Consider the following 26,092-nt stretch of genomic DNA (forward strand, 5'->3'; position numbering starts at 1 on the left):
AACATAATGGCATACAGGTCATGAACTAGAAGTACAGGGAGATACAAGAGCATACAGCAGATATGGAAGGAAAATAGGAATCAAGTAGACAAAATATGTATTGTGGGGAAGACGGCAATGATTCAGGCAAAGGATAAAGGTAGGAGTGTGGAGATCTAAAAAATGTAAATGCCCCCACTTGGACGGGGGTAGTGTAGTTGAAAGAGGAGGGAGACAGAGTCAAAACTATGCAAGGCTTCATAAGCCATGGTAAAGAACTTGGATTTTATTTTAAAGATGGTGGGAAGTCACTGAAGGGTGGTTTTAAATACGTCAGTGACATGATGAGTTCTGCTTCTGTAGAAAGCTCAGGGTAGAGAATGGGAGACCGGAGTGGTAAGCATGGCAGAATGTAATGTGAGCCCCTGGACTGCGAGTGATGGCAACAAAGAGAATCTGAGACAGACCAAGGGGACAAAATAGGTGTGGTTTGGATTCAATTGATGGAGGAAATAAATATGCTCAGCTGTCCCAGCTGGAGAGATAGGAACTTAGCACAGTTCTTTGAAATGTCTTTTTTTGGGACACCTGGGTGGCTCAGTCAGTTAAGAGCCTGTGTTTGGCTCAGGTCAGGATCCCCAGGGTTCTCAGATTGAGCCCCATTGGGCTCCCTGCTCAGCGGGGAGTCTGCTTCTCCCTCTGCTTCTCTCTCCGCTCCTCCCTCTGCTTGTGTGCGCTCTCTCTCTCTCTCTCTCTCTGTCAAATAAATAAAATCTTTAAAAAAAAAGTCTCTTTTTAATCCTAAAAATCTTCATCTTTTTTTATAGATCCACAATCCTTTATCTGTGATCCCCAAATCCAAAAAGCTCTGAAAATGGACAGGACTTCTGTACGATGGTGGCAAAACCTGATTTAACATGAGCTTCTAATTCTTGCCCTATCCCATTCTGCAAGAATATTCTACATATTTCATTGTAGAAATATTAGCACCTGTGACTATGGGGTACAACTGGAAAAGACATTAGGTTTGTGAGAAAACAGTTGCTGTATGTACTATGCTACCTTTAAAAAATCTGAATTCAGCAATGCATTCGGCCCCCAGGGTTTCTGTGAGGAACTGTAGATGGTAACTTGGCCATATTCACTTTCCAGCTTTCACAGTGATACATACCACTAGTGACCATACAGACCATAAATTTGTGCCTGTGTTTGGTCAGGGAGGCGGGATATGGGTCAATTACTATTCTTGACTGTGTGATTGTGGAGTTAAGAATGCATATGTTCATTCTAATGGCTGACTTTTAGACATGCATCAAATAAGACAGGAAGCATTCATGTTTAGGCAGTTTTCATGCCACTGTGGAGAAAGTGCTACAAGGCTTAACCTCATGTATCTCTTCCCCTGGGGACTGATAACTTGTTTCTAACAAGGTGTGTGCACCAGAGGCATCAAAAGGAATCAATCCCAGGCCTCTACCTACAACCCATCAACATTCATTCATTTTTTAAAAAACCCATTGGCACAGTACTCTGCGAGGGGATTTGGGGACAACAAATAAATGACATGTGATCCCAAACTGTTCTCAGGGAAGTTGCTCCAAAGGAGATGTTTTATAAATGTTTATTAAGATAGTAAACGAGAAATAAAGAGAGTATCAGTCTGTAACATTAAAAATGAGGTGAGGAAAAATAAGCTGCTAATCGCTCTTGAGTTGAGAGCTTGAAATCAGGGAGAAAAGTGTATCTAGGGAAGCAAGTGCTTTGATGGATAAGATTTGGAAAGACAGCTGGGGAAGGAAAAAAAAATCAAAGCATATCTTCCTGATTGTCTAGTGACAGAACTCCCTCATCAGGACCCCTTGAGAAATATCATTAATAACTTACCTGATGCACCAAGCAATGTGTGGAGTTACAATGATGTTCACTTTTGGAGCAACGCTAACCTGGAAGCAGCCTAGTTTTCTTTGAGTTGCAAAGACAGTAAAGGAGGTTGTTGGTGGTTTTACGTACTTTTGCAAGAGTAGAGAAACTGACCAGAAAGGTCTTACCTTCAACACAAGAAGGCTGAGCCCGCGTTGTGCCGGCAACCTGCCCTGGGAAGCAGGAGCACTTGACTGTTTGTGATCGCTCTTCTATGCGGTTCTTGTTACAGCACCTGTGGACAGCGACCACCTCACAGGTCCCTTGCTTGATTTGGTGGTGACCTGATGGATAAAACAGACCCAGTGCTGTTAGGAAAAGAATGAAACTACAAAGTATGTGAACGATACCATGACCACATTTTCCAGCTTCCTGCACCATGCTTAAGAATATTTGTAACTTTTTGTTTGGATGTCATTTCAAATATTTATAAAGTTGTTAAGAATAGTGCAAAAAATTCCTATGAACCTGTGGTAGACAGAAATTCAGCCCCCAGGACCTTCAACCCCTGGTACCACACCCATTATGTTACTTACCTGGCAAAACAGATTTTGCGGATATAATTTAAATCACTAACTGGGGGATTCCTGAGTGGCTCAGTCGGTTAAGTATCTGCCTTCAGCTCAGGTCATGATCCCAGGTGCCTGGGATCAAGCCCAGCATCAGGCTCTGTGCTCAGCAGAGAATCTGCTTCTCCCTTTCTCTCCCTGCTTGTGCTTGCACACTCTCTCTCTCTAATAAATAAATAAAATCTTCAAAAAGTAAAATAAAAATAATTAAATTACTAACTGGTTGATCTTAAGGAACTTGAGCTAATGTGCTCACATGAGCTCTTAAAATCAGAGAGAGAGAGCAGAAGGGGAAGTCAGATTGAAAACATGAGAAGGACTCAAAGCATCACTGCTGGCTTAAAGATCCAGGGTTCAAAAGGCAAGGAAATGGTGACTTCAGTCCTACACCCACAAGGAACTGAGTTCAGCCAACAAACTGAATACATGTGCAAGCAGATTCTTCTCCAGAGCTTCCATAAATGAATGCAGGCCTGCTGATACCTTGATTTTAACCCAGAGGTCAGACTCTGAGCAGAGAATCCAGCTACCCTGTGCCAGACTTCTGACCTACAGAAACAAGCCACTAAATTGGTGGTGATTTGTCACAGCAGCAATAACTAAGACCTTTTATCCAGATTCGCTATTGTTAACATGTGACCCTCTTTGTCTTGTCATTCACTCTCTTTCTCATACCTTTCTGAGCCATTTGAGAGTAACTTAACATGATACCCCCTGACCCTTCAGTAACACTTCAGTGGTTATTTCCTAAGAATAAAAACAGTCTCTTACATAATTACCAAAATCAGGACATTTGACACTGATACAATGCTATTTACACGATGCTATTACATGATCTGCAGTTTTGCCAGTTGTCCTAATAATGTCTTTTCTAGCCTTTATTCCCCTTGTTCAGGATCCAACTCAGGGACCTACATTGTATTTAGTTGTCACATTTCTTTAGCCTTCTTTAGTCAGAAAGTATTTTTTAGCCTTGATCTTTCTTAACCTTGACATCTGTCAAGAATACATGCCAGTTATTTTGTAGAATGTCCCTCAGTGGGTCCAATAGCCCTGGTAGAGTCTTCAAAGACTCCAACCCCAGCCCACAGCTTAAATTCAGTCTGATAACCCTGAGGCAGGACCACCCAGCTAAGACACTCCCAGATTTCAGATGCTGACAGACTGTGTGAAGTTATATATGTTGACTGTTTTAAGCTTCTAAGAATTGGGCTAATTTGCTACACAGTGATAGATAACTAATTATCATCTCTGGCTATAGCAGGATTGGAGAGACTTACCTCTGCTCTGATAAAAACTATGTAAACAAGGTTGTGTAGGCAATGTTTAGAAATTATCAGTAAAAGACAACCTTTTCAAGCACCCTCAATTTTCACATATACTATTTACATATAAATTGTTCTGTGAATTACAAGCAATCTCATCTACTCATTAAGACAGGTTTCCCCAAAGATTCCCAGGGGCTAATGCTTTGCTTGGTTTCTGTTGGTGGGTGCATGTACTTCAAATCACAAAACTAGCTTAAAAATCTGAATTATGGAATATTTTTAATCGATAAAACAAGCCCTTCCACAAAACAACCTCTATATTATTCTAAAAAATGTCTAGCCCTTTTTTCTATGTTAACTCTGGGTGGAAGCAAAATTCAATCACTGGCAAGAACAAATACTAAGGCAAAATTTCATTTGTAAAACACATAAAAGCAGAACCAGTACCCAGAGAATCAAGCCACCATCCTGAAAGTTTTCCATCTACTACAGAAGAAAGCATAAAGTGATTAAAACTATAAACCCAATTAAATGTACACAAGAATGCTGATTTCCAGGGCACCTGGGTGGCTCAGTTGTTAAGCGTCTGCCTTCGGCTCAGGTCATGATCCCCAGGTCCTGGGATTGAGCCCCCCCCTTGGGCTCCCTGCTCAGCGGGAAGCCTGCTTCTCCCTCTCCCACTCCCCCTGCTTGTGTTTCCTCTCTTGCTGTGTCTGTCAAATAAATAAAATCTTTAAAAAAAAAGAATGCTGATTTCCCAAAGGTAGTTGCATACAATTGTAAAAAATAAATAAAAATAAATTGTAATTACAATGTCGGGAAAGTAGGGTGGGCACTTAGTGCTGAGTAAGCAGAACAGCAAGGACTGGGAAGAGTTCAAGAGGAGACCCTGTCTCTGGTTTCCAACTGCAAGTAAGCACCTTCAGGTCAAACGTTCCCTGGATGACTAGCCATGTGGGGGTGGGGGGGGAGCAGGGTAAATTCATCCCCAGTCCTCCAACAGTGCCTTCCCCTGTTGACCACTGTCACAGTTCGCTCAGCGGCCACAACAAAGGACCACAGGCTGGGTGGCTTAAACAACAGATCAAGGTCCTGGCCAATTCAGTTGAGGGCATTCAGGTGAGGGCATTCTTTGCAGCTTGCAACAAGCGGAAGGGGGCAGGGACAGAGTGCTCTGCTGTCTTTTTTTTTTTTTTTTTTTTTTTTTTCATAAAAACACTGGCTCTCCCAGATTAGGGCCACACCCATACCCATATGACCTCATTTAACCTTGATTTCCTCTTCACAGTCTCTGTCTCCAAATATTTTCATATTTGGGGGTTAGTGGTTTAACATCAGAATGGGGGGGGCAAATATTCAGTGGAAATAACAGCCATCCTGCATTAATTAGATTTTCAAAGACCCTGAGAGTCATGAAGGCAGCACTAAACCTCACTAAGAAAATAAAAGAAATGCATTTTAGTAACAGCATAGTTGAGAAGTGATTGGGATATTTAATATTATAGTTGGATTAGAATTTTGCTATTTAGATAACCATCCACAAATGCAAACAGATTTTTTTTTCCTACTCAAATTTGTCTTTGAATAATCAACTTGTGTAGTCTAGGATTTTATTCACTTATATAACACGGACTATGATACCTCATTGATTTTTAAGATACAATGTTTTTCTCATCTTTAAACATTTCAGGTCTCACAACTGATAGTATCTTATTGTAATTGGCAATGCTTTTCTTAGAAATACACAAAATCGCAGGGTATCTCACAACTGATGACATCTTAGATTTGATAAAATAGGGTAGGTGGCAGGCACTGTTTTAAATCCTTTACAAATACTATCCTATCTGATCTTATAAAAATGCTACGATGTAGGTATTCTTTTTATTCCTTTTGTACATTTAACAAAATGTACAAACATTAATTTGCCCAAGGTCACACAACTAGAAACTGAAGAGGACAGATGCAAACCCAGGCGGTGTCTATTCCGTCACAGAATGCAGGGGAAAGACAGTAACCAATATTTCACTAAGGGGAGCCAAAATGGCGTCTCCACCTCAGCAAACCACAAGATATGGTTGTTTCCCACTGAAAACAACTTCCCTACACAACGGCAGTGTGTGTGGGACTCCATACAAACAGTTTCTAGTCATTTGTGTACACTGGACTTTGGTCTTTGAATAAGAACGTGCCTCATTTCTTTGTAATCTATAGTTCCTGACACAGGAGGTAAGTATTCAGAAACAAGTATTTAAAAATTGCTCAAAGAATGATGGCAGAAGACAGGGATCCATTGTGGGCTAACACGCACAGAAATCACAGATTATATACTTGGCTTGAGCAGCTCATCTTATATTAGGGTTCTCCAAAGAGAAATCTCGAACCAACATGAAGCAGGTATATACACATAAAGAGATTTATTATAAGAAACTGGCTCACGTGATTATGGAAGCTGAAAATTCCCAAGATTTGGAGGGTAAGTCAGCAAGATGGAGACTCCGGGGAGCCAAAAGTTTAGTTCCAGTCTGAGTCCAAAGGCTTGAGACCCAGGAGAGCCAATGTTGTCATACTAGTTGAAAGACTGGAAGGCTCAAGACTCAGCAAGAGCTGGTGTTTCAGTTTGCAAAGGCAAGAAAAGACTACTGTCCCAGTCCAAAATCAGGAAGAATTCTCTCTTACTCAGGGCAAGGTCAGTCTTTTTGTTCTACTGAGGCCTTCAGCCCAGTAGAATATGAAGCCCACCCACATTAAGGAGGGCAATCTTCTTTACTCAATCTATCAATTCAAATGCTAAACACCCTCAAAGAAACACACAAAATAATGTTTGATCAAACATCTGGGCAACCCATGGCCCAATTTGTTATATAAAATTCATCACCATAAACATGATAGAACTATGTAGTGTAGTCTTACTGGATGCGGGGAAAAACATAAAAGTTTTTTTTTAAGATTTTATTTATTTATTTGACAGAGACAGACACAGCGAGAGAGAGAACACAAGCAGGGGAAGCGGGAAAGGGAGAAGCAGGGAGCCCGATGTGGGGCCCAATCCAAGGACCCTGGGATCATGACCTGAGCTGAAGGCAGACGCTTAACGACTGAGCCAGCCAAGCACCCCAAATGAAAGTTTTTAAAAGAGACAAGAAGTTAATGACTTTCATGGTAAACTTAGTTCTCTGGAAAGGTACAGGAAGGATGCCTTGTTCAGTAAGATCACTACCAAAGAGTGGCCACTGCAAGTAAGTTCGCTTAAAACAAAGATACTTCTCTCTTTTTGGCAGCAGGAAATATTTTGGCTAGGGATTCACCTTGAAAACTAAAGCTAAATACATGTAAGTATTGAGAGTGAGAGACTATAGCTCAGACTTCTCTTATGGGATTTACCTTACAGGTGTGAAATGAAATAGATAAGACTAAGTTATCCAAAAGTAGAGCTGCTCTCAGAAGCAAAACTGGCCCAACAGAAAACAAAACACTATCCTCTTTGTGCTGTCTCTTCATCTCTGTCAGCTGCTGGGCCATTTCCCTTCCAGTTTTGTCTGGGTAGGTAGAAAGGAGGATATTTATTTCTATCGATTTAACCAATACTTCATATAGTGTACTATGTACAAGACACTGTTCTCTGTGCTCCTGGAGACATGTAAGTGGGGAAACTTAAAATTGATCCTTGATTCCTTTCCACACTTTTTGACCATGCAATCAGGTTGCATATTTTTTTTTCAGAAAAGGTGACTTAAAGTATTGTCAAGACTATAAAATGTAAGATGCCTAATTCCTCACTCACCTGAAGTTAACATGGACATCATTAAAAACATTATAATTCCTAGGGGTGCCTGGGTGGCTCAGTTGGTTAAGCGTCTGCCTTCGGCTCAGGTCATGATCCTGGAGTCCAGGGATCGAGTCCCACATTGGACTCTCTGCTTAGTGGGGAGTCTGCTTCTCCCTCTGACCCTACCCCCCTCATGTACTCTCTCTCAAATAAATAAATAAAATCTTTAAAAAAAATAAAAATATAAAAACATTATAATTCCTAAAACAATAACTTACTATTTTGGAATTGCTATAGAAGATGGATTAACTTTATCTGAAGAGTGAATTGCTTAAATGTTTATCTTTTTTTCTTATTAACTATGCTTTTAAGAAAAGTTGCCAACAGGGCGCCTGGGTGGCTCAGTTGGTTGAGCGTCTGCCTTCGGCTCAGGTCATGATCCTGGAGTCCTGGGATTGAGTCCCGCATCGGGCTTCCTGCTCGGCGGGGAGTCAGCTTCTCCCTCTGACCCTCTTCCCTCTCGTGCTTTCTATCTCTCATTCTCTCTCTCTCTCAAATAAATAAATAAAATCTTAAAAAAAAAAAAAAGAAAAGTTGCCAACAACGAAGGAAATGCCCATTCGTCCCAGTGCAGTCAGGGCCATTCCATTGTTAAAGAGATAAAATACAAAACCTCATTTGCAATAGAAGTTCTTCCATTGAAACTACTTGAAAGCTGATAGGGAGTCAGGAGGCATCAGATTAGGGTGACTTCATGCTATTATCTCCCTTGGATCCTTTTCCTTTTGTTCAAATCCCTTTTCCCCTTCCTCCTCCTGCCCAGCTCAAGAATATACACCCTTAAAAGGAAGCCTCACACTCCAGTGATCTTCTTAGAAGGCATTTATTTTATTTGAGTGTGGTTTGTCTCTATGGCATTCTTAGCCTTTCTCCTCACGAAAGCACAACAGAGGAAAGAGAAAGCTGAAAAGAAGAATTCAGGGAATGAAAGCAGACAATGAGGTAGTGGCTAGTCATTGCCTTTGGAAAACATGCCTAGTATTCCTAGTTGTTGTTCTCTTATAATGCTCAACTCTCTCCCTCTATACCTGCCCCAACTTGGCTTTCAGTCAAAAAAGGGTTATGTCACAGAATAGATGTAAAACTATGGTAGCCACGGGACCACCAGCTGGACAATCTTGATAACTTACTCATGGAGACAAATATCTTCTGAGCCCATAGTATGTGCCAGGCCCTCTGCTGGCATTGAGGATAGAGCAGTAAAGAAGAGAGATGGCCTTTGGTCTCAACAAGTAGAGACACCGAACAAAATATCTTGCAATACTCCCAAGGAGGAAATGGCCTTCTCCTTACCTTCTGTTGGCCTTGGAGTCAGAATTGCTGAGCTAGCATGCCAGCTTACAGACTTGGGTAATCCCACAGAGCCTCTCACTCTCATTTTCTCATATATAAGTAGTTTATTATCTACCTCACATGATGGTTATGAATTTTAAAGTGCTTAATGAACATAGTGAGCTACTTGAAAAATGACAGATGTTGAATAAATGCCTTTGTTTTTTGTTGACACATTTATTCAATAAATATTTGTTGACTATTTACTCTATGCTAGCACATGGTAACAATGCTGAACAAAAAAGGCCCCCCAAAATCCTCTTCAAGGACTTTTCATATTTTAGTGATGAAAGAAACACAAAGCAGGAAAGGTACAATTTAAAATAGGGAAGGCCAGAAACTAACATTTGAGTGAGAAATTAAAGCAGTAAGAAAATAAGTCCTGCAGATATCAGAGGGAAAGAGGTTCTTATAGCTGGAGCTATGGAAGAGAAGGAGAAATTAATAGATGATGCCAGAAAGATAATGGAGGGTAAATGGGCAGATTACAAAGGGCCTCATGGGTCACTGTCGAGGCTTGGGCTTTTACTCACAATAGGATGGGAAGCCCCTGGAAATGATGAACTTAGAATGACCTGATCTAACCTACATTTTTAAAAGATCTATTATGATCAGAACAGACTGAAGAAGAGCAAGGATGAAAGCAGGGACATAGCACCTGCCACAATAATCCAAGGAGAGGTGATGACAGCTTGGACCAAGGTCACAGCAGTGGAAATGGTAAGAAAATGTTGGGTTCTGGATTTATGTAGAAGGTAGAAGTGACAGGATTTGCTGAAAAGTTAAGTTTAAGATGTGAGAGGAAGAGAGGAGTCAATGCTGCCCCCAAATTTGTTGACTTGAACACTGAGAAAGGTGGGGCTGTCCCTTAAATAAATAAGGAGAAAAGTAGGACCTGGGCTGTTAAATTTTAGATGCCAATTAGATTTTAACTGAGGAAGGTCAAATAGGCAGTTAGACATTTGAGTCTGGAGTTCAAGACAGAAGTCTGGTTTTAAGGTGGACACTTACTCACCATTGTAATACGGGATAGTATTTCAAGTCATGACACTGGATAAAATCCCCGACAGAACATTGATAGCCGGACGATTAAAAAAAAAAAAATGATCACTTACATGTTGAGTTTGGGAGCAGAGAAAAGGTAGCCAGTGGCCTAAATAGAACCAAAAATAAATGTGTGGGGGCAAAGACTTGGGTTCAAGATGGCGGCATAGCAAGATCCAGAACTCACTTCCGCTCACAGACACAACAAATCTACAACTACATATGGACTAATTCCCTCTAAAAGGCAACTGAAAATTTAATGAAGAGAGCCTCCACAACAAAGGATAAAAGGACAGCAATGAGACGGGAAGAAGCAGAGACATGGACTCACCAGGAAAAAAAACATCCCAGACTTAGTGAGTCACAACCGGAAGGGATCACAAAGGTATGGAACTTTTTCTTGAGAAGCGAGGGATTCAAGCTCCACAAAAAAAAAAAAAAAAAAACGATAAAGGGGCTCATGTGCAGAATCACTTGACCTAGAAAACATCTCAAAAACACCAATTTGAAAAGCCCTAGATAAAAGGGTCCATTTACTAATCTTAGAGAGTCTGCTGGAGAGGCAGGAGACAACAAGGACTCTCCACAGAAACTGAGACACTGGTGGGAGCCATTTTTGTAATCTCAGTCCATCTTCCTAACACCGGCTCTGAATGGTGTCATTTTGGAATTCTCCCTCTAACTTGCTAGCACCAGTGGGTGTGCCCACTGAAAGCCCCACCCACAAATGCAAAGAAGCAGTTGCTGTTGTACCCCAACAATGGGCCAGGGGACAGACCCACCCACCCAACATAAGACCACCAAAGTATTTACAGCAAATATTAATAGACATAAGGGGAAAAGCTGACAGTAATACAATAATAGTAGGGGGCTTGAACACTCCACTTACATCAATGCATAGATTATCCAGACCAAAAAATCAGTAAGGAAACATTAGCCTTAAATGACACATTAGACCAAATGGACTTAGTAAATATATATACATTCCATCCAAAAGCAGTACAACACACATTCTACTCAAGTGCAAATGAAACATTCTCTAGGATATATCACATGTTAGGCCACAAAACAAGTCTTAATAAATTCAAGAAAACTGCATTAATATCAAGCATCTCATTTGACCACAATGGTATGAAAGTAGAAATTAATTACAAAAAGATAAATGAACAGCCAGTAGGTCTTTGAACAAAAAAGAAAAAAAGACCTAGAGACAAATGAAAACAAAAATATGACATACCAAAATCTATGGGATGCAGCAAAAGTGGTTTCTAAGAGGGAAGTTCATAGCAATGGCAGGCCTACCTCAAGAAATAAGAAAAATCTCAAATAATAAATCTAACTTTACACCTAAAGGACCTAAACAAAAACAAAAATAAACAAACAAAACAAACAACAAAAAACCGGCAAAACCCAAAATCAGTAGAGGGATGGAAATACTAAAAATCAAAGTTAAAATACATGAAATCAAGACTAAAAATACAATTTAAAATATCAGTGAAATTAAGCTGATTCATTGACAAACATGTAGCCCAACTAACCAAAAAAAAAAAAAAAAAAGACTCAAATAAAATCACAAATGAAAGAGGCAAAGTTATAATGGATACCACAGAAATAAAGTATCATGAGACTACTATGAACAACTGGACAAGCCTTCAAACTGGACAACCTAGAAGAAATGTGTAAGTTCCAAAAAAGTAAAATTTTCCAAGATTGATTTGGGAAGAAATAGAAAATCTGAATAGACCAATTACTAATAAGGATATTGAAGCACGAATCAAACACCTCCCAACAAACAAAAGACCAGGACCAGATGTCTTCACATAAATTCTACCAAACACTCAAAGAAAAATGAATACCTATCCTTCTCAAACTTCCAAAAACTGAAAGTGGGTAAAGCTTCTAAAAACTTTCTATGAGGCCAGCACTACCCTGATACCAAAACCAAACAAGGACACCACACACACAAAATTACAGGCCAATGTTCTTGATGAGTATAGATGCAAGAAACCTCAACAAAGTACTAGAATACCTAATTCAACAACACATTAAAAGGATCATATACCACAATCAAGTGGGATTTATTCCAGTGATACAAGGATGGCTCAACATCTGGAAATCAATATACATATCACATTAATAAAATGAAGATAAAAATTATATGATCATCTCAAAAGATACAGAAAAGCCCTTGACAAAATTCAACATCCATTTATGATAAAAAGTCTCAAGTGGGTAGAGAAGGGACATACATCAACATAATAAAGGTTATATATAATGGTCCTACAGCTAATATCATATTCAGTGATGAAAGTATTTCCTCTAAGATCTAAAAGACAAGGATGCTCACCTTTTCCACTTTTATTCAACCTGTATTTTAAGTCCTAGCCAAAGTGATTATACAATAAAAAGAAATTAAAGACATCCAAATCAGAAAGGAAAAAAGAAAACCATTTGCAAATGACACACTATATTTAGAAAACACCAAAAAACTACTGGAACTAATAAATGAATTCACTGAATTTGCAGGATACAAAATCAATATACAGAAATTTGGGCATTCCTATACACTAAAAACAAACTAACAGAAAGAAAAATTAAGAAAACAATACCATTTACAATTGTATCAAAAAGAATGTTATACCTAGGAATAAATTTAACCAAGGAGCTGCGAAACCTTTACATTGAAAACTAGAAGACAGTAATGAAAGAAATTGAAAACGACACAAATAAATGGGAACATGCACTTTGCTCATGGATTGGAAGAATATTGTTAAAATGTCTGTACTACCCTAAGAAATGTACAGATTAAATACAATACTTAACTAAAACATCAATGGCATTTCACAAAAGCAAAACAATTAATTCTAAAATTTGTACAGAACCATGAAAGACCCCAAATAGCCAAAGCAATCTGGAGAAAGAACAAAACTGGAGGTATCAGGCTCCCTGATTTTAAACTACACCACAAAACTATACTAACCAAAACAGTATGGTACTGGTAATAGAAACAAATTGATGAATGGAAAAGAACTGAGAGCCTATGAATATACAAACATATATAGGGACAATCTATAAGAAGGAGCCAAGAACACACAAGGGAGAAAGAACAGTCTGCTCAATAAATGGTGTTGGGACAACTGGCACATACGAAAGAATGAAATTAGACCACTATTTACACAAAATTAATTTAAAAATGATTACACTTGAATGGAAAACCTGAAACCATAAAACTCCTAGAAGAAAAAATGGGCACTAAGTTCCTTAACATCAGTCTCAGCAAAACTTTTGTGACTCCAAAAGCAAGGGAAAAATAAATGAGACTACATCAAACAAACAGCTTCTGCACAGCAAAGAAAACCATCATCAAATGATAAGGCAGCCTAATGGAATGGGAAAACATATTTGCAAACTATATGTCTGATCAGTTGCAAATATGTAAAATATATAAAGAACTCCTACAGCTCAACAATAAAAAAAACAAAACACTGTTAAAAAATGGGCAGAGGATCTGAGTTTACACTTCTTTTAAGAGGACATACAGATGACAAACAGACACATGAAAAGATGCTCAACATCATTAGGTAAATGCAAAATGAAACCAGAATGAGATAACACCTCATACCTGTCAGAGTAGCTCTTCTCAAAAAGACAAGGAATAACAAATATAACAAGACTGGAGAGGATGTGGAAAAAAGACAATCTTCATACACTGTTGGTGGGTTTATAAACTGGCACTGTCACTATGGAAAACACGATACAAATTCCTCAAAAAATTAAAAATACAACATATGATCCAGCTATTCCATTTCTGGATATTTATCCAAACAATACAAAAACACCAGTTCAAAAGATATATGTACCCTTATGTTCACTGCAGCATTATTTCTAACAGCCGAGATATGAAAACAAAGTGTCCATCAATAAATGAATAAAGATGTATATTATACACAGCCACACCAATACGTCTGGAAAACTAATCAGCCATAACAAAAAAAAAATGAAATCTTGCTATTTGGACAACATAGAGGGGCTTTTGAAGGTATTATGCTAAATGAAGTAAGTCAGGGGGCGCCTGGGTGGCTCAGTTGGTTAAGCGTCTGACTCTTGGTTTCAGTTGAGGCAGTGATCTCATAGGTTGTGGGACTGAGCCCCAGCTTGGGCTCCTTGCTCAATGGGGCATCTGCTTGAAAGATTCTCTCCCCCTGCCCCTCTCTAGACACATGTGTGCGCTCTCTCTAAAAAATAAATAAATAAATAAATCTTTAAAAAGAAAAATACCATATGATTCCACTTACATTTGGAATCTGAAAAATAAAACAAATGATCAAACAAAACAGAAAGCAGACTCATGGAAACATCCAACATACTAGTCATTAGTTGAAGTGGAAGGTATTAATGGGGCAGGTGAAATAGGTGAAGAGGATTAAGAGCTACAAACTTCTAGTTATAAAATAAATGAGTCACAGGGATGTAATATGCATCATAGAGAATATAGGCAGAAATACTAGAATAATTTTAGTAATAATGACAGATGGTAACTAGACTTACTGTCTTATAATGTCTTATAAGACTCATAGTTTTACAATGTATAAAAACATCAAATCACTGTGATGTGAAACTAAAATAGAATATTATATGTGAAATATATTAATAGGTAATGCAAATAAAAATTTTCAACTGATTGAAAGTCAAAAAAAATTGTATGTTCTAACCTAGCATACCCCAGTCTCTTACCTTGGTTTTTAAAATACCTAAAACTTCCCAAGCTTAGCAGTTCTAATTAGTCTTTAAAAACTTTTCTTCCCTTATCACTCAAGTCCTATTCTAAGGACTTGCCCTGCACATTTTTCTTAATCAAAAGTCTATTTGTTTACCATTCTCTACCAAGAGTACCATCAATTAGAAAATACATATATTGATATGAAAAGTACCATGGAATAAATACTGAGGGGACCTCATCATTAAATGACCCTTGGTCTTTTGAATGCATGACATAAATGAGAATACACACACACACATGCACACACACACACACACAGCTCCTATTTTAATTATAATACAAATCTCCTTTTAATTAACAACATATAACTTTCCAATGTTATATTTAGATACCATTACTTTTTAGTGGGCTCCTCCCTTATTTCAGAAGGAGTCCATCCAACTGTCTGTTATGGACTGCAATGTACCCCTCCCACCACCAAGGTCACTTGTTGAAGCCCTAAACTTCAAGGGACCATATATGTGGATAAGGCCTTTTCAAGCTAATAAAGGTTAAGTGAGGTCTTAAGGGTAGGACACTAATCCAGAAAAACTGGTGTCTTTATAAGAAGAAATACCAGACAGGTGCCTCTTCCTCCACACAGGCACAGAGATAAGATTACATGATGTCACAGGGAGAAGGTAGCCACCTGCACACTAGGAAGAAAGTCCTTACCAGGAAACAAATTTGCTGACACATGGATCTTGGACTTCTACCTTCTAGAACTATGAGAAAATAAATTTCTGATGTTTAAGCCACCGAGGCTCTGGTATTTTGTAATGGTGGCCCGAGCTGACTGTCACTTACTAATTCTAACTTTACAGAATGAGAAAAGGTGACACACTTCATTTCAAGGGGTATTATACTAACAACATGACTGGGTAAAACAAATCTTTTGGGTTCACTCATGTTTCTGAAAACATCTCTCTCCATGTATGCATGCATCCCATAAAAATGTTTTTACAATCCATTACAGAGCATTGGGAAATATCAAGTAAAAGACATGATCTTTGCCTTTAACTGTTGGTGGTGTGGACCAAATCTGCCTTAGTTTACAGCAACACAGATTACTACAATACCAAGCTGTATTGGAGAATGGTCTTGTTCTTAGGAAATACATGTAGTTTGCTGCTTACTTACAAACACTTCAGGGAAAAAAATGGCAAGATAGGCAGATTTTTAATTGGTAGTTCTAATATGATAGGCTATAACAGGTGGTCACTCTTGCAAGGGATATAAAGATGTTCACTGTAGGGCGCCTGGGTGGCTCAGTTGGTTAAGCAACTGCCTTCAGCTCAGGTCATGATCCTGGAGTCCCAGGATCAAGCCCCACATCAGGCTCCCTGCTCGGCAGGCAGTCTGCTTCTCCCTCTGACCCTTCCCCGCTTTCATACTCTCTCTCTCTCTCATTCTATCTCTCTCTCAAATAAATAAATAAAAATCTTTCAAAAAATTATACTTCTCAGAATAAGGAAAGAAATAAGTGCCTTTTAGAAGCAAAAAATCAGCATTGCAAAGGCCGCTTACCCAACTGATACTCATTGAATTTGAGATCTGAGATAGTCAGCAATCCTTGTTTTAATTTTTTCCATGCTGGCACATGAATCCCTTTTTTTCCCCACAAGTGTTCATCCAGTACCTCCTCAAACCCTGCGTTCTCCCATCAGAAACCAGTTGATGCCAATTTCAGGCATTTCCAATGATGGGAGACATGACTCCCATCCCTACTGCATAGGACTATACTGGACGCTCCAGTTCCTATTTCTCTGGCTTCTGGTCTTACTACTGCCTAGTACTTTTAAAGGTTTCAGACTCAGCAGGACCACAAGGGGACAGCACAGGAAATCAAATGAAGTGCCTCCCCACTCTCAGTAGGTCAGAGCAAGCACCTTTCTTCTGAAAGGGTAACGTAATTGCAGAGACACAGAAGAGATTGCAAAAAGCCTCTCCATTTAGGAGTAACTGATGAAGCAGAGAGCCCACATTACACTTCACTTGAGTCTGCACTCTGAGCCCCAGGCAGTCTCCCACTCTTTCTTAGCACAAGGTGGGGAAAAAGGCAGGGGAGAAAACTAAGTGTAAAGTGAAGGAAGGAAGGAAGGAAGGAAGGAAGGAAGGAAGGAAGGAAGGAAGGAAGGAAGGAAGGAAGGAAGGAAGGAAGGAAGGAAGGAAGGAAGGAAAGAAAGAAGTGAAATTGCTGTGTTCAAAGAACATGTTTAAAAAGCTATACATATAAAATGAAGTTAGAGTAAAGGCAAATGAGAATTAAAGATAAAAATAAAAGTACTTGTTTAGTGCCTGCAAGTCTCTTTCAATATCTGCATTTATGATTTCAATAACATTTCGTGCACAGGTGGATAGATTTCTTATTTGTTGTTCTACTAAATTTGTGTGCAGAACCATCTCAGTAGACAAAAATAAATCTATGCACATATAATGTAGAAATTGGTGATAAGCTTCTATTTGTATGTTTAAAATATAAAAAGCATATGTGTATTTTTAACATTTTCCTTTAGGAAATTTTGTTCTATTTTACTTCTAACTGAAATAGACTCCAGCAAGAAAGTGCATCATGTTTTTCATCATAGTCTAGACAATATTTTAGGTGTTAAACTCTTATAAACATTACCTTTGTTGACATATTATACATGTCATTAAATACCTAAGCACAGAATTAAAACAGAAAATTACCCTGACATGGCACTATCGACCTTAACAGCACTTAGCAGAACCCATTTTCAATAGATGTTGTAAATTTTTTAATTCCAGTTAAAGAGAGTGGAAGAACACCTTTGTTGATCTCTCTTTCCTAAGATTCCACTACAACTACAGTAAAGGAAGACAACAGATCCAAACTTAACAAAAGCAAAGAAAGAAAAGGGGAGGCACCAGCAGCTGAGAGACATTCAATAGTCTTTTGGGAGATGGAAAGCAGATGGATTAGCAGTGAGTGATAGGCAGAAGTGGATACGGAGGGGATGAGACTGATTGACTTCTAAGGGCCTCAATAGGTCCTTCAAGGCATGGAGTTGAAAGCATCAGCATACACACAATTAAAGTCCACTAGTCACTAAATCCTATCCATATTCAGAGAGTCCACACTTCCCTAAGGGGACACAATTGACCTTTGAACAATGGGTTTGAACAACACGGGTCCCCTTGTACCTGGATTTTTTTTTTTTTATAAATACAGTACAGTACTGTAAACGTATTTTCTCTTATGATTTTCTTAATAAGATCTTCTTTTCTCTGGCTTACTTTATTGTAAGGATATGGTATATAATACAAGTACCATCTAAAATATGTGTTAATTAGACTGTTCATCTTATCAGTAAGGCTTCTATTCAACAGTAGGCTATTAGTAGTCAAGGTTTTGTGGGAGTCAAAAGTTACACACTGCACAAGGGTGGGTGCCCCTAACTCTTGCACTGTTCAAGAGTTAAGTGTACAACATTTGGAGAAATTTTCTAATATGAAGAAGATTAAAATAAATCAAGTGAGGGGCGCCTGGGTGGCTCAGTCGTTAAGCGTCTGCCTTCGGCTCAGGCCATGATCCCAGGGTCCTGGGATCGAGCCCCGCATCGAGCTCCCTGCTCCGCGGGGAAGCCTGCTTCTCCCTCTCCCACTCTCCCTGCTTCTGTTCCCTCTCTCTCTGTCTCTCTGTCAAATAAATAAAATCTTTAAAATAAATAAACAAACATGCCATTTTACACATCCCCTTATTAGTTTTATATATAATTATAATATATATGAAATCCCATAGTTCTGGAGTATACATATGTATACACACACACTCATTAAACCTTTGACAATAAGTAAGGCAATAAGACAGTTTCAAAGTCATCCATCAAATATTCAAAAAAAAAAAAAAAAACCCAAAACAAAACCACATCTCTAATCCAGGTAATAGGACACTGAAAATCATATGACAAAAACATTAGCAATAAGAAAACACTCTTGAGAATTTTTTAAATAGCAAATCAATAATTTTGCCACAGAAAATCTCTCATGAAATTCAAAAAATAAAAAAGAGATGGAAAGAATGAAACCAAACAGGAAATACTTAGAGAAACAACCCAGATGGCCCAAAAACCTATTCCAGAGAAAGAAAACAACAATAGCAAAAAGCACAGTAAGAATATCACCCAAAAAAAAAAAAAGTCCCAGATCAGACTTGGATCTAACTTGAATCCAATTAGAGCAGACCAACACCATAACACGCACTATCATGAAATGTAAAGTTTTAAGGATAACAACAAAAACATACCAAAGAAAATGGTAAGAACTTTGAGAAGCCAGAATAGGAAATATTAACATGCAGAAAAGGAAATGAAACAATTTTATTACACTTCTCAAAACCAGCACTGTATATGCTAAAAACCAATGGAGTCATGCTTTCAAAATTCTAAAGGAAAATTTCTATATCCAACAAAATTGTCAATTAAGTGTGAAACAAAACGTATTTCAGACATTGCTTCAAAACTTTTATTTTCATGAATCCAATTATTTAAGAATTTGCTAGAGGGTATGCTGTAGCAAAATAAAGGAATAAAGTTAGAAAGAGAGAGACATGGGAAAACAAGAAATTCAATCCAAAAGATTAGTGAAACAAAGCCACAGCATCAGTTTTTCAGCTAGTCAGAATGGAGAAGATCTCTGGAACAGAAAGAATCTGATATGACACATAAGCTAAAAACATTATAAACAAAACAGCTAGAAACAGTAAAACTGTCCAAGCAATATAATCTTTACCTATCATAATGACGGTTAATAATAAGATCTAAAATTGATGAATCAGTAAATCACAGCATATGCATATTGTTTAGAAATACGGTGTTAACAGAAAATCGAAGATAAAAAAAATAGTTGCAGCTGGAGAGAACTGGGGATGCAGAGAGGGGAGGCAGTTGATAGTCAATAATATACCAATATTAATTTGGTAAATTTAATCATATATTTTGAAATCCTAACCAGCCAGATGATTTCCAAAGCCATAGTATGTTACATTCCTAGTTGAGTCCTTACATGCATGCATACATAAATACATATGTACACACACACACAGAGGTGACTCCTTGCAGTTGATAACTATATCTAAATATCTGTAAGTTTGCTATTTTAAGTAAGTCTTTTTTCTATGACACAGGTTATTTTCAGGTAAAAAAGAAATCTATCTTTATGTGCTGCACTTTTCAGATGTATTTAAGTCATCACACCATATATACAGTAATTCCTTACAAGAATATTGGCTAAAAACTTTTCTTAAAACCTCCAAGACAGGGGCTCTTGGGTGGCTCAGTCGCTTAAGCATCTGCCTTTGGCTCAGGTCATGACCTCAGGGTCCTGAGATCAAGCCCCATATCAGGCTCCCTGCTCAGTGAGGAGTCTGCTTCTCCCTCCCCCTCTGCCACTCCCCCTACTTGTGCTCTTTCTCTCAAATAAATACATAAATAAAATCTTAAAAAACAAAACCAAACACCCTCCAAGACAGAAGCAAAAATCTCACTGAGTGTCAGGCTTATGGTATTTTTTTGTCCTGAGCACCTTCTCTTAGACTATAAGCTTCAAGAAGGCAGAGAACACAACTCATTCGTGATTGGATCCCCATTGTAAGTAGTCAATAAATTCTTCCCAAATTAAGGAGTTAATCCTTTGGTCCTCTTTTTCATATATAACCCACACTAATACTAGAAGACACGCGTTCCATTAAAGCTGCATCAATGCCCTATGAACTTGAGCCAGGAGAACCTTAATATCATGGAAAACCAACGAAGATTTCCCTGCATGAGGCTGTATGTTCATCCTCTAGGCGAGTCAGGAACTCAGACACATTAAAAAAAAAAAAAATGAAATTCAAATATAATCCTATTCAAATGCCAAATATCTTGTCTTTTCATCTGTTCATTTTTACTTTTTGTTTTGTTTGCTTTTAATAAAACTTGAGAAAAACACTATCAAAAATGCCTCCCTCCTAAACACATGAGGGCTTTAAGAATGATGCCCAAAGAGGGTTACTTGTGTGAGTTATGCAATGCTATAAGGGTAGTAAAGTTTGTGACCACCCAGGACAAGTTGGTGATAACATGTTTTGAAATGCCAGAAAAAATCTAGTACAATATACCACTGCTGATAACAGTGATCATCTCCGAGAAATGACACTGAGGAAGACAATTTTTGGAATAAACAAGAATTGATTTTATAATTAAAGAAAATAAGAGCACTGTAAAAATGGGTGTAAATAAAGCAGCAGCTCTCTTACCAATGTTCTGCAACAGCAGTTTTCAAACTAGGGTACGCGAACTTCTAGAAATACAGAAAGACTTTCGAAAAGGTACACTCACAATTAAGGTAATCAATCTAGATTATTCTCCATACATTGTTTTTCTTACCTAAACATATAGGATGTGCTATGATGCAAGTACGTGTATGCCTGCTTTCCAACAAAAGGAGAGTTTGGGGGTCACTGAAGGCCCCCTCCCCAATTTTCATCTCATTAAGACATGAAATTCCAGTAAAATTTTACTAATGGGGAAGATGTCAACTTAGAAGTTTCACAAGTGTCTCATCTCTACACTCTCCTTTTCCAAAGAATCTGAAATTCAAAAGCGACAGAATAGGCAAGGTTTACAGAAATAAGACCATATGGAATTCAGAAGAGTAGATCCATGCTCAAAGAAATAACCTCAATATTACATCAAATGATTGGCAAATGAGTGCACGCTTACAGACATTAAGTTCAAATACAAGATTTAAGGTATGTTTTATCTATTAAAAAAAAAATAATTCCTTCTCCAAATGACTTTTTCAGTTAACCAGACAAATAGCACCTTGATAAGAGAGCATCACTTAAACAAAAAGTCAAAGTTAACTTCAGCTCAGTCATTCCTAAAAGAGCACATATTACCTCCCTGGTTACAGGGAGGGATCCCCTATAAGAGCAGGTGTTCTGTTTCTACCCCAATAGGGTGTACCGCAATACTATAATGTAATTCTCACACTAGCTGGAGTTAGTGCAGTGTCACAGATTAAGGGTTCAATTCTCCACAACACGGCTCCCACTTCAGACGCCAATCACCTGCCCTTCTGACCAACTTTGCTACAAATTCAGGCATTCCCACAACCCCATCAGCTTTGATAATTCACTAGAACAATGCACAGAACTCAAGGAAGCACAACACTTACATTTTCATTAATAAGGGTACAAATAGGGTAAGGTCTGGAAGGGTCCTGGATGCTGAGCTCCAGTGCCCTCCCCCCTCAGATTACATGCATGCCGTCCTCCCAGCACAATGATGTGCTGTTCACCAAACTGAAGCTGAACCAAACTGGTGTCCAAAGATTTTACAGAGATATCATTACATAGTCATGATTAAATAAATCACTGGCCATGTGACTGCACTCAGTCTCCAGCTCTCCTCCTCTACCCAGAGATCAGAAGTCTGCAAGTTAATGTCCACAATAGCCAAACTGTAGAAAGAGCCAAGATGTCCATCAACAGATGAATGGATAAAGAAGATGTGGTATGTATACACATACACACACACACACACACACACACACACACACACACACACACACTGGAATATTATGCAGCCATCAAAAGGAATGAGATCTTGCCATTTGCAACGACGTGGATGGAACTGGAGGGTGTCATGCTGAGCGAAATAAGTCAATCAGAGAAGGACATGTATCATATGACCTCACTGATATGAGGAATTCTTAATCTCAGGAAACAAACTGAGTGTTGCTGGAGTGGTGGGGGGTGGGAGGGATGATAGACAGACATTGGGGAAGATGTGAGCTATGGTGAGTGCTGTGAATCGTGCAAGACTATTGAATCATAGATCTGTACCTCTGAAACAAGTAATACAATATATGTGGAAAAAAAAAAGAAGATAGCAGGAGGGGAAGAATGAAGGGGGGGAAAGCGGGGAGAGGAACCGAAACAGACGAGAACTCGGAAAATCAAACTGAGGGTTCTAGAGGGGAGGGGGGTAGGAGGATGGGTTAGCCTGGTGATGGGTATTAAAGAGGGCGTGTATTGCATGGAGCACTGGGTGTTATACACAAACAATGAATCATGGAACACTACATCAAAAACTAATGTAATGTATGGTGATTAACATAACAATAAAATTTTAAAAAAAAAGAAGGCTGCAAGTTCCCACCCTCCAATCACATCTTGGTCTTTCTGTGGCCATCCTGCATCCTATGGGGGCCATTCATCTAGGGGGCCACCTTGAGTGACTTCATCAGCATAACAAAGACAGTCCTATCGCTCAGGAAATTTCAAGGTTTTTTTAAAATTTTTTAATTTATTTTTTTATTAACATGTATTATTTGTTTCAGGGGTACAGGTCTGTGATTCATCAGTCTTACACAATTCACAGCACTCACCATAGCACATACCCTCCCCAGCGTCCATCACCCAGCCACCCCATCCCTCCCACTCCCCTCCACTCTAGCAGGAATTTCAAGGTTTTAAAATTCTGTGTCAGGAAAACAAGGACAAAGACCAGATATGTTCTTTGTTATATTGCAATAGGTAAATTAAAATGGTGGGAAGATTTTGTGAAATTTTTAATGAAATTTTGGGTTGAGAGAACAGCAAGAGTAGGGAAGAGGTAAGAACAAGTAAACAAGGAAACTAAGAACAGTGATGAAAGAACACACAGCAAGCAAAGGAACTAGATCAAGGAGGAAATGACTGTCTAAGGACAGAACCGTATGGGCAACATGTTTGGGGGAAAAAAGTTTTTCTATAGAAACAAAGCACCTGCAGGGAGAATCCAAACAGTGATGGACTTTACTTTTTCAACCAGGAGATGAACCAGAATGGTCACATGAGGTCTAGGGTTAGACACTGGAAATTCCAGTGATAAAAATGAGAATTCCCGTCAAGTTCCAGTACTAGGACAGGTAGCAATACTTGGAAAGTGATGAGGGAGAAGGCAAGCTGAGGACAAAGCACAAGCTGACACTCTGCAACAATCCCCCCCCCCAACTCCCAGGGGGGGACATGGTGACATTCCTCGGGCACTCCTGTCTGACCTAAAGCTAAGGGAAGGAAAAACAAATGGTTAACTTATAGAGATCACAGTCCTGCAAGATATGAGTCTCCCTCAGTTTACAAAATGTCTTAGTGATTTACCAGAAAAACAAACAAACATTCTTATCAATAACCTAACTTCCAGAAGGAAACTCCCAACTATCATACTGTTAAAGCTTTACTAGAGGGAAAACAACCTTAACTTGACAATGGCAAGGCCTCCAATATCTTGTAGGCCCTCTTTAGCATACAGAAATTCTTTTGAAAACCTCTTTTTCCTCACCCCCTACTCCCAAGTATATAATCAGTCACCCCTCACAACCCCGGGGCAGCAGCTCCTTCTGCCCTTGGGTCCTGTCCCCGGGCTTTAATGAAACCACCATTTTGCACCAAAGTTGTCTCAAGAATTCTTTCTTGGCTATTGGCTCCGGACCTCACCCCACCAAACCTCACCTACGTTCCAAAACTCTACCTAAAGGAAGCCTCTGGAAGGAGGAGTTTACCCCTAGAAATACCTACTAAACTCAGTCAGTAACACAACACTGGAATTGACATACTATGCCAAAAATCTACAGTATATTGTTAGTTCTACAGAATTCTTTCACTCTTTCCCAAGGATCAAGTAGATGGTAATTAACACTTCTGAGGACAAAGCATGTACTATTTACTGTGCATTTTCTCATTTGAAATAGCTCTTGAACTAGAGGGGAAGAAAGATAGGACCATGAACACAGAGGCATTGCTTGTGGAGAGGCTAACCCTCTCCATGTTCTGCACTCTCAAGCAACAATATCAGAAACTAATCCAAGACAATGTGATTAAATGGTATACAAGTAAAGCTTAAGCAATCCTGCCTACTGCCCATTAATAATACATACCTGAGAAGCAGCAGGGCAAAGATTAATTAATCAGCAAATTGTATTTGGTCAACTGAATAACTACTTGGAAACAAATAAATATGAATTAATATATAATGCTAAAAACCAACATATACTCCAGGTATACTTAAATATAAATATAAAAATTAAACAGAGTAACATGTAAATGCACTAACAGAAAACACTTTTTTTTTCATTTTATAGTAAGAAGTCCTTTCTAACCAAAACATAAAACTCAGAGGCATAAGGGAGAAAAATTATATATCTGATTGTGTGAGAAGAAAATTATGTGGCAAAAGCATATAAAAATAGTTAAATACAAGAAGAGGCTCCACTTATGCATAGGATATAGAAAACTGCAAAAGAAAATCATTTCCACAGTAACAAACTAACAAAAAGCCACACAATTAGAGAATCAAAACTTTTTTTGAGCCCATGAGAGTCTCAAAGAACTCAGGTGAACTGATTGCCAAAGGATGGCAAGCCTTTTGAAAATGTGAACTGTTTGACTTTTGTCAGGAAAAGGGAGAAAAAGGTGGCCTGCTTTTGGAAAACCATGGAAATTTTAACCATTTCTTAAAGGATATATGTGAGCTAGGAGCACCAAGCCCAGAGGGAAATTGCTCTCAATCTTGTACAAGGTCTTCCACTGGGTGCTCAAGAGCAATACTGGAAAGAGGATAAAACAGAGAGAGGCTCTAGGCAGTGCAGGTGTGAGATTGGTGACCAGCTGTCACAGGAGAAAAACATAGGACTTACTGTCCTAGAAACTTCTCACATACTATGGAAAAGTTACATGCAGCCCCAGATTAAGGATGGTGTTACAGTCAAGGAGGTAGAAAACCTGAGTGACCTTGACCACTCTGCCACAAGACAAAAGCCACTGGCCACTGGAGGAAAAACAGGAAAACCCACTCAATCCTGGGATCTTAGAATGATAAAAACCAGAGGTCTGCTGCCACTTGCTCACTCCCAACCTACCTTCCCTCTATAGATACAAGGGAAATTTCAGCCACTATGGAGGGAGGAGCACAAGAAAGAACCCAGAAAAAGCCCTGCCCTTGAAGCTCAGGCATACAGGGCCTGCCTAAGATTGATGCTGGAGGAGAAGAGCCATCAACATCCCTGCTCCCATCACAAGACTGAGTAAAGAGCACTATCGGTCTACCACTGGGGCTAGGACAAAAACAGGGAGAAAGACTACCTCCATACAGGTCCAACACTATGCACAAGGTAACAAGAATCCACTGTCAAAGGGATGGGGAAAGCTGGGGGCCACTGAGGGTAAGGAGAGCAAGAACAACATCAAAACAAACCCAGCTTAACTATACACTAGACTGACTCAACTCATGGCCTCATGGAAGAGATGGGCCTATTTCTGGTCATAAATAACATTTATCTCAGTTTCCTGCTCTATATTCACTGTCTTGCATTAAATAACAAATTATGAGACACACACAATAAATCA

The 26,092-nt window shown here is 38.8% G+C and overlaps 1 protein-coding gene across 2 annotated transcripts in view; it reads right to left on the reverse strand.

Moving 5' to 3' along the window:
• Positions 1 to 26,092, reverse strand: part of TAFA4 (TAFA chemokine like family member 4) — a 185,343-nt gene that overhangs the window by 18,480 nt on the left and 140,771 nt on the right. For both annotated transcript variants that reach the window (XM_073901771.1, XM_073901770.1), the window contains one exon: positions 2,028 to 2,183. In XM_073901771.1, coding sequence (XP_073757872.1) covers positions 2,028 to 2,183 — 156 coding nt within the window. The remainder of the gene's footprint in view (positions 1 to 2,027; positions 2,184 to 26,092) is intronic.

Source organism: Callorhinus ursinus, unplaced genomic scaffold (assembly GCF_003265705.2).
Source record: "Callorhinus ursinus isolate GAN/ISIS: 27379988/994484 unplaced genomic scaffold, GSC_fseal_2.0 scaffold15, whole genome shotgun sequence".
In the NCBI taxonomy this organism is placed as follows: Eukaryota; Metazoa; Chordata; class Mammalia; order Carnivora; family Otariidae; genus Callorhinus; species Callorhinus ursinus.